Source organism: Gadus chalcogrammus, chromosome 23 (assembly GCF_026213295.1).
Source record: "Gadus chalcogrammus isolate NIFS_2021 chromosome 23, NIFS_Gcha_1.0, whole genome shotgun sequence".
Classification (NCBI taxonomy): Eukaryota; Metazoa; Chordata; class Actinopteri; order Gadiformes; family Gadidae; genus Gadus; species Gadus chalcogrammus.
Window position 1 is genome coordinate 13,082,970 of NC_079434.1, and position 12,111 is coordinate 13,095,080.

Consider the following 12,111-nt stretch of genomic DNA (forward strand, 5'->3'; position numbering starts at 1 on the left):
TCGGCGCTTTGCACATGTGAGAAAATAAAAAACAAACACAGTCGTATAGATAAATAACCCTGCATTTGTGGTAGATAGGTGGCTCTGCGTGCGATTAGTCCAATCAGTTCACTCTGTTTGTCTAACCCTGAGAGGGGGGGGGGCGGCAGGCACGGCGCCCGGCCAGAGGAGGGATGATCACATTCATTATTCAATATGGGGAAACCAATCTTCTGGAGCTGACCTTTTACGTCTGCGCGCGCGCAACGAGCGCAAGTCCTTATGTGTGTTTATCCTCCCATTGCCTCATTTTCCCACAAATGCCCTTTTAATGCTTCCACACACACAGACACACACACACCTCAAGGGCGAGCACACACACACACACACACACACACACACACACACACACACACACACACACACACACACACACACACACACACACACACACACACACACACACACACACACACACACACACACACACTCTTGAGCGAAGAGCATGTTCAATATATTCCTGTTTATTGAAATTACATCTTCCGTAGAAAGAACACATATACAGATTAAAATACTGTTGTAAAGGTCACAGGAGTGTTAATGTCAAGGTTATCCTCTGAGAGACTATTAGGGATCAGGAGACGGTTAGCTCCGAGCAAATCACAGAAACCATCGGTCATCTTCTGATGACGATTTCCCTCTGGCGACGACGGTCAATATTTCTGGGGTGTTTCCGATATAGTCGGATTATGCAACCGAAACCTGCTCAAACGTGATTGGTCAATACGATACACTATAAAAAAGGACTACGAACCGAAACCAGAAAGCTTCTGATATCAAAATCGTATGCTGTTGTCTACAGATTATACATTCATATGCATCAATATGCAAATATCTGTTTTTAGAGATGTCTGTCTCCGCCATCACATTTGACGGTAAAGAAATGGCAAAACATGCAATGCTATTGCGTGATGTTAGCGACCCCACACACACAGTATGGCACATTTGGATACCTAAATAACCGGAATATGGTAGAGAAGCTTTGAATTCGCAATTGATATTCAATAATTGTCAAAATGATTATGCAATTTCTTTATTCTCATTTGCATCATAAGGAAATAGTACACAAGACTTCCACTCGATGAGGTCTAGAGATTGTTCTTGTGCAGCCAACTTTCCCATAGTTCATAGTGCACTTCAGACATTCATTTTGTGTCAAACAATGAATTGATTGATGTGCTTTTCAACCTCAAACGAATCAGTGAAGACGAGTCCTTTTTAAAAAATAGACAGTAGAGAGGCTTAGGCTTGCAGAAAGCCATTTTCACTTGCATGTGTGACAGATTTTGATTTAGTGTGGTATTTTAAATATTGGATAAACTACATTCCAACAGTTTTGCATGCAAATGGCATTTGAACGTGACTCAGCCAAACAACCTGTAGCGATTTCGATGTTCTGTTTGGTACTGCAGTTGTTGACCAAAGACACACAGAAGCATTCTACAGGCTTCATCTTGTGTTCTGTCAGCCGCTTGCTAGAATCGTCTTTGATGGAGACCACAATTTCATCAAGAGATGCCTTTAAACTAGGTGCTGCCCAGGGCAACAGGACCAGTTCATCATACACAAGTATTCCAGGGATGTCATCAATGGCTTTGTGGACGAGGTTTCACCGACGTGCCTTGTCTACAGTAAAAGTTTATGTTTCTAATATTTGTGAGAACTGCTCTTCAAAAATGTAACACAATAATACGTTGAAATGTAGACTTTTGGGGATATGGTAGAGTTAAGACGTTCAATCAATGCCGCAAGAGTACTCTGTGGCTTGTTGTGAACTGATTTTCAAGATGAATATGCGTACACAACCTGAAAATGAAAAATGATATCTAAATGAGACCTTTAGTTTTACTTCTTACAATTACTTCCTCTTGCGTCATTTGCAGCCAGACAATATGAAAAAACCTTAATGACAGACAGTTTTGCATAGAGATACAAACAAAAGAGAAAAAAAGTAAAACATTGTTGCAATCGATTGTCATCGATTGTCTAGTCTTCCAGCACATCACTGCTCCACCCCGCCACCACCCCCATGGACACACACACACACACACACACACACACACACACACACACACACACACACACACACACACACACACACACACACACACACACACACACACACACACACACACACACACACACACACACACCCCCCTTCTGAGGGGGTGATTTGTCACCTAAAAGGCCATTAATCACTGGAAGGGAGGGGTCAAGGGGGTTGTGTTTATGAGACACAAACATGGCCACACATCCATCCAAGACCGCCCCCCCGATCCCAGCACTCAAGACGGACCCCCGAGGAAACCCTCCAAGGCAGGAGATCCAGACACAATCAGGTGAAGGGAGGACAGGTGTAAAAAAAACAAAGCAAAAAAGTCACGATAGGGAAGTGTTTTTTAGCAAACAGTCGCCAAGGGCAACAGCGTGCCAGAGGGCAGCAGTGTTGCCTTGTTTGTTATCAATTGGCCCGTGTCTTGCGCTGGTTCAAGCGGCGGTATAGGGACAATAAAGTTATGCCGCTAGGGTTCAAGAGGCGCAGAGCGGCGGGCAACAGAAACTGAAAGAAATGATATGGCTTTAAATATTTAGAAGTAATATTCAGAGACGCTCGGGGAGCCGTGTTGAAGCGGCACCTGTGCCGTCCGGAAAGTTGAATAAGTGAAGCCGGTTTAAAGGCCAATACCATCGCCTTCTGCTTCTGATGGATCATAAGTTGAACGTTTTGAACGATGGATCATACGTTCATACATTGGGAGTTGACAATGCTGTAGACTCCCAATTGCTTTGGTTACGTAGCTAAGAAAAAACCGTACACTTATGTTTATGCACAAAAATGTAAACATCACAGCACCTGTGCAGGCGGGAAAGTTCTCGTTGAAAAAAAGTCAAAGTCCAACTGGTTTCCGACTAGAGTTAGTATCATAACAACGAGATTAGATCCGCTGGCTCAATAACAGTAGACAACGACACAGGGGCATATTGAGCCGGGGAGTCTTAAAGATTCACAGAGTCCCACGCTCTCACTCCTCAAGATCATTCTCAGTGATTCCCCGTCGACCCCTCTGTTTTCGCCCGTTCGTATGACGGCTCTGGATTCCCCCCTGGCCTCACACGCCCTTCCATCCCTCTAAAAAGGGCCTTGACGTCCTACAAAGCCCTCATTCATCCAGCCCTATCTAGGATGAATGGCCCGGACCCCCGAGCATCAGTATGATACGGCCCCCTCCACAGGCTTCTGACTGGGAGAGCGAAGTGTGGGGGGGGGGGGGGGGGGGGCGGGGGGGCGACTGTGGGAGTGCATGTCAGGGTGCTGACCCTCTCGCTGGAGGCTGTCACCCCCTTATCAGCGCCAAGGTCTGACGGAAAAAAAAAGGGCATAAGAAGCAGAGAAAGGCCGCTGTATCAATCAGGATCCAGTTTTGGACACACACACACACACACACACACACACACACACACACACACACACACACACACACACACACACACACACACACACACACACACACACACACACACACACACACACACACACACACACAGGAGTAGGCCGTCTCTGAGGTGCTGTATGATAAGGGACTGGAATGGACATGTGAAATGTTCACGCAGGGCATCTGTCGGTGGTATCGCCGAGAGCCTTTGTGTGAAGTGGTGTGAGAGGTGAGTGTGTGGGAGCACATTGGGTACACTGTGTGTGTGTGTGTGTGTGTGTGTGTGTGTGTGTGTGTGTGTGTGTGTGTGTGTGTGTGTGTGTGTTAAAAGGTCGCCAAAGGAGCAAAAAATAAAAGGCTGATAGATGGAGGAGAAAGGTGGCTGATGTCTCACCTGCGATAACACTGTGATAAAGATGTGTGTGTGTGTGTGTGGGTGTGTGTGTGTGTGTGTGTGTGTGTGTGTGTGTGTGTGTGTGTGTGTGGTGTGTGTGTGTGTGTGTGTGTGTGTGTGTGTGTGTGTGTTAAAAGGTCGCCAAAGGAGCAAAAAATAAAAGGCTGATAGATGGAGGAGAAAGGTGGCTGATGTCTCACCTGCGATAACACTGTGATAAAGATGTGTGTGTGTGTGTGTGTGTGTGTGTGTGTGTGTGTGTGTGTGTGTGTGTGGGTGGGGGAGGCATTGAGAGAGGACTGAGCTCATGATATCATACAGGACAATGCACTCATTTCTGCCATGAATGGGTCTAAATTCAGTCACTCATATATGGAGCGGAATAACATTTTTTGTTCTTAATCCTCCAAAAGGTTTAACAACTTTTACATGGATTAGAAAAAGGGGTGCCGTTAAATAAAAACCTTGCAATCATCCTAAATGAATGAGGATGTCTTTCACTAAATGAAACAGGTTTCTGCAAATTCCTACCTCCCTCACATCTGTGTGTTAACAGACTTGCCCAACCACCTAGGAACGTGCATAACAGATAGCTGCTGTTGCAATCAATTATTCACTACTTCCTGATGGCATGTCTGTCCGGAGTGTTTGGATTTGACCGAGGCATTCAACATCTCATTCTCCCTTGTTCTTCCAGGGACAATACATTAACTAGGACAACTAATGTAACGACAGCCCTGCACTGTTACCACACATCTATCCACCAAACTAAATATGTATGGAAACATATATACACTACTAATAACAAAAAAAATAAAACAATAATAACGATAATACACATTCAGTTCAGGCAGGCAGTCATACATCCAGCAGGTATTCAAGCGACGATGTATAGACAGGTGTGGACCTGCATTTGAAACAGAGGGGGGAGAGGGGAAGGGGAAGGGGGGAAGGCGTTCCCAGACCACATCCATCTTCAGCACCCCGCCACCCCGACCCCCCCAGCCCCCCCAGCCCCACCCTCCTCAAGCCTTTTAATTACCCATCACACAAGCTGCTTTGTCTTCTTTGGCCTCTAATTGTGGGCGCAAATTGAAGAGCTTAATGAAAGCGCTTTGAGGCCCCCCCCCATTCATCAGCGCTACGGTAACGGGGCCGGTGTCTGGCCCCACAGGGGGGGGGGGGACGCAGGGAGAGGTTAGGACACACAGAGTACAAGCATCGGAACGAAATAACCAGCAGTGAAAAGCCAGGGATGTCTAAACAGAATAATCAATAGGGCCGTGCGACATCTCAGCGTTGATAGCCCCTTGCGTGCCGCGCCGCAGAGCGAGAGCAATTGTTGGGCCTGCAGAGTAGGCAGCAATTGAGTCTAAGTGATCAATTTAGTGACAAGGGGATTCCCTAAACTAAGCTTAGCATGCAAGCCTCTATTTGAACATGGCCGTCTGCCAATGAGTGTATGTGTTGTCAAAAGGGACGCCCTGTAATGTGTATGGATTTGTCTTGTGTCAGCTGTGCTGTGGGATCACGGCTTTTTCCCCCCTCATATAAACGCATTGCAACCAGGGCCCCTATAGTGTGTTTCCTTCATCACAGGATGTGTATGAACGGGGGGGAAATGAAATGCGTGTGTATGTGTGTGTGTGTGTGTTGGGGGAGGGGGGGGGGTCGTATGTGAGCAGACATGTGCCCCCTGTACACACACATGTAGGTGTGTGTTTGTGTGCGTCGACGTGCATTCTCGTGTCAGTACGATTGTGCATGTTGCTATGCAGGGTTGCGCATACACACATATCCACACATATCCACACACACACACACACACACACACACACACACACACACACACACACACACACACACACACACACACACACACACACCGGTGGTCACGCAGATATCAAATCAGGCCGCTCCGGCAGCCTGGTCATGTCCCCGACCGAAGACGGATCTGAACGGGGCCACGGCAGGGCTGCCAGCCGCCAAGTGGACAGATGAGTGTGTTTTGAAGGGTACGAATACAGGGAAGGAGAAAAAAAGTGGTTTAAGAAGCGCCCCTGGATGACAGGGGCCTCCCAAATGGAAGCGGGCAAATGCGATTAGACTTTATTGTGCGAGTGTGAGGGCCCGGCCGTAATTCAGTTTGAAGAGAGCAGAGGGTGCTCAGCCTTCACCCTGGGAAAGTTCACACTCTGGCAATCTGGACCAATAAGGGGGCCCGGGCAGGCGCAAGAAAAGAAAATGGAGGAAAAGACGAATAAGTATAATATACGGCGGTATCCCCCCCGTACCCCAGGAAGGGAGGAAGGAGGGACACTGAGAGGGCCGTGATCAGAGAGGACACTCGGACCTGCGGATGCTGTTGGCGCTGAGAAACCACAGAGCTTTGCCTCACACACAACCTTTAATTGACCACACTACAGTGTGATGGTACTCAGTAGGTTACAGAGTACTGCCGGACCAAACACAGTAGGCTAAACCTGAGGAGCATTTTTGAAAGGCCAAACCTTCAAGCATACAAAGTACAAGAACATAATTGGAGCATGTTTAATGCATTAAATATATTTTTAAAAAGGAAAAAAAATACTTTTGTACAGGTAAGCAGAGGCAGTTCATGCATGTTATAATGCAATAAGATAAAATATTGCTGTGTGTGTTCATATAAATCTAGTTTTCAATACAGACTGGATTCTGATCATACTGTACACTGTTAACGACAGTTGTATCTTCAGTTGTCGTGTCTATCAGAACCTTCTTTATCTTGCTTTGGAGAGATGCTTTGGCAATTCCTCTTACAAGACACGTCACCCGAGGAATGTACATAACCAGGTATCAAGCCATAGTTTCAAGGCGGATGTTGCATAGCGATCAGGTAGACCTGCTGCATATCTCAAATCGTTGTGCCGCCAGGGCTCTGTCTGTCCCCACAATCTTCCATCCTTCTGTCCGTCTGTCTGGTCTTACTCAATGTCTTTGTCTTTGAGTATCTTCCTCACGTTCTTCAGGTAGTCGGGGTCTGGGTAGCTGGTCCTGAGAGGCCAGACAGAGAGGCAGTGAGCGACTCCAGTCTAGTAAGGTTGTGTCTTACCGCTGGACACAGCAAACACCATGTACCATAGTGGAGCATTTCAGGTGCATGATCTGAGTTCTATACGTGTTCTACTATGTATGGTTACACACCCACAGAAGGTTACAGTATTAGGATTTATGCACACACACACACACACACACACACACACACACACACACACACACACACACACACACACACACACACACACACACACACACACACACACACACACACACACACACACACACAGCTAAGTGAAAGCAAATCTCTTGAGCACTCTAACCTCCTGCCCCAGATAGAAACGCAATGTACAGTATGTAGTACAGTACACCTGGTTGGCAATAAACCAAAAAAAAGAGAATCATTCCTGGCACACACACACACACACACACACACACACACACACACACACACACACACACACACACACACACACACACACACACACACACACACACACACACACACACACTCACTTCGAAGTCCCGCCATCTGGCTGCGTCTTGAGAGGGACGTCCAACGGCGACACTATGTCCACTCCTTCCTCATTGGTTGCCACGGTGAAGATGAGGCCCCGGCTGAAGCCCTTGTCCAGCAGCTGCAGGACCTTGCGGCCCTCCCGGTTATCGGGCAGGTAGGCCCACTGCCGCAGCCCGGCGAAGGGCTTCCCAGGGTTAGGGTGACTCTCCTGGACCACCGCAACAGGGGGAAACACAGGTTAATGTCGTTGCTACTGACGTACGACTGTATTTACTTTGTTTCACGAGTCGTGTCGAGATGGCAGTTCATGGCTGTGTTGGAATACATTGGGGAGATATGTATGTATGTATGTATGTATGTATGTATGTATGTATGTATGTATGTATGTATGTATGTATGTATGTATGTATGTATGTATGTATGTATGTATGTATGTATGTATGTATGTATGTATGTATGTATGTATGCATGTATGCATGTATGTGTGTGTGTGTGTGTGTATGAATGTATGAATGAATGAATAAATGAATTAAAGTATGTATGTTTAATGTATGTGTGTGTATGTGTGTGTATGTGTGTGTATATCACAAATCAGGGTTTCAACTGCAGGCAATGGAAACAGATGTTGGTTGGGTACTGCAACGGACTCGTAGTAATGTCATGTCATCACTATTGAAGATGGCATCTCAATTTCACAATGTGAAAACAACCAATGTTTGATCATTTGTTGGGAGACATCTTCTTCTGAGATCCTCTGTGATCACTCAGAGGTGTACAAATGTGTCTCTCAGAGATGAGTTTAGTTTTATAGGGCACAAGTGAATTCTAAGCTTTCCATTAACCTAATAACCAGACGGACAAGATTTACCGCCTCCTCCTGTTTAAAAAAATGTGTCCCTTCCCCCCTTCGCTTCACTACAAGTATTCTTCAATTGTTGCAATGTTTTCTGTCGCATTTCCCGGCCGCCTTTTGAGTCTTGTGACAAAATGTGACTTGATGAATGACTCGTTTGCGTTCCAGACGGTTTATTTAGTCTGTGCGTGGGGGAAGTGCAAAGGGGATGGGCCCTAATTATTCACCTTGAGCTAATGATTACAGTCCCAGGCAGACATGAATGCGGTCCCTGGGAACGCAGATCACAGGTAGGTGTGCTATAGCTGAGGACGGGCAGGGACGGAGCCTTGTAATGGTTGCTTGGATAATGAGTATCTCCTCCACCACCACCCCCACCACCCCCACCACCAGTGTAACACAAGAGATAAAAGCATCCCTGAAACAGAGTAATGGTTTCTGACATTTTGTGTTGGTATTTGTAAGTAGGTATTATTCAAACGCTTCTGTGCAAGCCGAGCACTGAACTCTTATGAAGTGACATGAAAGACAGGATTTATCTTAACAAGATAATAGTCATAAAAATTGATTAAATTAGAAGATTACAAAGATGGAACTAACCTTAAGAAATACTCTTGAAAGGAAGGGGATGTTATGTCTCTCTTCTCAATGCTTTTTGACTATCCTATTGAATTTGTCCGTGTAGAGGACCAAGGTTTTACTTTGTTAGGTAAAACTCTTTGATAAGGCACGATACAAATTAAAATGATCTTTTCCACCACGATGATAGGAGCAGACAAAGAAGAACACCTCGCCGTCTTTCATGTGAATCGCCCCCAGGCCGGGGCAATATTAATACAAACGACACTAGAAACAACAATGATGGAAACAGTGATGGTTTGGTGTCGATAAAGTGGTACTTGAGACACACTGATGGGGCTATGGGGGGAACACAAGACCACAAAAGATGGAGGAACTCCACGTTAGTGCAGCGTTTCTAATACGGGGCTACAAGTTTAGCAGGGGGGTACTACGAATCGTTCTCAAAACAAAGTGGGATCATCTGCAAAGAACAAAACAGGAACACCAACCTGGGTTCGGCATGTGGAAGAGGACGTTGAGTATTGACATCGGGGTTTGAATCCTTACCGTCTGCACTCCGTCGGCGAAGATGAAGCTGATCTGCAGCGTGTTGTCGCTATGGTAGCCAGGGAGGTCTCGGTGGAGGATCACCCAGGTCATCTGGCCGTCGGGCTGCACCCTCCTCAGCTCCTTGTACCTGATATTCATCTCCTCATTAGCTGGAGAGACGGAGAGGGAGAGACACAGAGAGATGAAGGAGAGAGAGAGAGAGAGAGAATACTACAGTATGTGATCCCTGGTACTGTATATTTATTATAGTACTGAGCAAAGTGCATGTTTATTGATGCCAATCAAGCATGAGTGAGTGAGTGAGTGAGTGAGTGAGTGAGTGAGTGAGTGAGTGAGTGAGTGAGTGAGAGAGAGAGACTCATTAACACCCTATAGGGATGGATAGATGGATGGATGTGTAAAGAAAGAGGGTACGCGTGCGTGCGCATGGCTGCCCATGAAACAGAGAAGGCATATGCAGCCGGGTAGATGAACAGAATGAGACGTGGATGGTGGGGAGACAGGTCGGATTAATGAAGGAAGAGAGCGAGAGAGGGAGGAGAACAATGAAAGAGGAGCTGACAGCTGGGACAGGAGGCCCGGCTGAGCCAGTTTAATGGGGCCCTGGGCTGGAGGTGTACCTTGTGTAATCAGTGCAGGGGGTCCCTTTCCATTCAGGAACTCGTTGCAGTGAAACGTGTGGCTGCTCTGTTTGGAACCCATGATGGCCGGACCGCAGGATGCGTAGACGAACGAGGTGGCAGGGAGAAAGAGGCTGAGAGAGAGACCAGAGAGAGACAGAGTGAGAGGGAGAGGAGGAAAGAAAGTGTGATGATTGTCAACGTTTTTATAGGCCCCCATGCACAAAAAGGGTTTGCTCTTTAAATTAGTCCATTTCCATTGTTAGAAATTAGCTGGGATTGGGAATATGATGAAGATAAAAAAAAATGCAATGACACATGGAGTTAACAAAAAATCATTTGCATATAACCAATACGTCTGAAGCTATACGATACAAAAAATCCACAGGAGCACTTTCAATATCAAGCCTGCCGTTCCAATAGGCTAAAGATAGAATAATAAATAACGTATAGTACTAACTTATTAATCGTATAATCACGCCTTATACAATCAATTAGAAGCTACATGGATGTAAGAAGACGATTTAACACACAACTATAGACACACGGGCCTAAAACTAACAAAGTGCGGCCAGTGGTACTGGATCGCGTGTGGACGCTGCGTCTGGAGAACTCACCTGGTAAAACACCAAACAGCCTCACGCTCCGTTCGTTGATAAGCACTTTAATGGCAAAGTGTGTATCTCTATCCTCTCTTTCCCTTAAATCTGCTAAGCCTTCACGCGGGGCTCGCCGATCTTGTTCCGTTGCTGCTTTCTGATTGTGACCCGAAACCGTGTTGTTGTGTGACCCGGTGACCGTCCGATTGAGACAAGGAGAGACACTTGAAACGAGACTCGTGGGAGTGCGTTGGGTGTGGCTACGGGTTTCCTAGCCGTGCAGCAGATTGCTGCTCGGCGACGCGTCGGACCGGTGCGGCAGCCCGCAGCGAGTTTGGTTTCCAAACAGCGACTACGTGGGGCGCGTTATTACGCACGCAAATAAGCGCGTCGTGGGAATTTTGAATGGACTAGTAGTCATGCGTGAAAGACAGATATTAAGCAAGGGAATAAGACCACACATGTAGAAATATCCTTAATAGGCATGGACATACCAGCTTATATAAAAAGAAAACATAAATGCCAATAGCATCGCATCACTTGAGGCCCTTGTTCAGCTGGTTTAGTCACTTTGGGTTGTGAATTTCAATGTAAAATGAAACAAGATAAGAGTTACTTTCAGTTTCACTCCAACCTTAAGGGGGAGGCGTGTGTGTGTGTGTGTGCGTGTGTGTGTGTGTGTGTGTGTGTGTGTGTGTGTCCATGATGCCTTTTGGAAGAAATATTTTTTTCCAAATAGCTTTTAAATGCTTTCTTCTCCTGAATCCCATGCTGTACACATTCCCTCTCCGCCGGCATAAAAGCATTCAACTGATCGGGAAAGGTGCCATTTCTTTTGACATCAGGATTGTCTATCTGATTGTTACGAGACAAGTTGGATATGCATCATTTCTTTAAACCCCTTTAAGACGTGCACTTTGTTCTTTGTAGATATACCAAGGGGTTTCATGAATTCACAGCAGCTTATAATTTCCCATTAAAAATACATGATTATAGGGTTATGGTAATGGTTATTGGCCCCATGTAGATAATTGGCACCGTGGGCAAAAATAAATAGTTTATTGTATCTATTCTTGTATCTCTCATTCGTTGCAGGAGGCTGGGTGTCTGTATCTGTGTATTCATCTGTTTGTCTGTCTTTCATGGGAATTGTTCAGGGTCAGAAAGCTTTTGAGAGTCACGAGTCGCTGAGGGTACAGGAACCAAGGTTGCGTGTATGACTCCCGCCTCTGACTCCCTGGCGTAAAGCGACGGCTCAAGTGAAATCAGCAGTGAGTGACTCCACCAGCGGATTAAAGTGAAAGACCTCGGGTCTGAACCAGTGTCTCAGTCCCAGGACTATGCACGTGGAGAAGGTCAGAGTGAGTGTGTGTGTGTGTGTGTGTGTGTGTGTGTGTGTGTGTGTGTGTGTGTGTGTGTGTGTGTGTCATTTGGATCTTGCAGAGTGCAGTTGGAGTGTTTTGAGGGGTGTGGGGGATTCAATTG

The 12,111-nt window shown here is 46.2% G+C and overlaps 1 protein-coding gene across 1 annotated transcript; it reads right to left on the reverse strand.

Moving 5' to 3' along the window:
* Positions 1 to 6,243: 6,243 nt before the first annotated feature.
* Positions 6,244 to 10,865, reverse strand: dtx3la (deltex E3 ubiquitin ligase 3L a). Its single transcript, XM_056584424.1, has 5 exons — positions 10,645 to 10,865; positions 10,028 to 10,161; positions 9,405 to 9,556; positions 7,420 to 7,631; positions 6,244 to 6,900 (listed from the first exon to the last, which is right to left on the reverse strand). Exons 2-5 carry the CDS (start codon positions 10,107 to 10,109, stop codon positions 6,831 to 6,833), a joined length of 516 nt encoding a protein of 171 aa, XP_056440399.1. The 5' UTR covers positions 10,110 to 10,161; positions 10,645 to 10,865; the 3' UTR covers positions 6,244 to 6,830.
* Between the last annotated feature and the right edge of the window lie 1,246 nt (positions 10,866 to 12,111).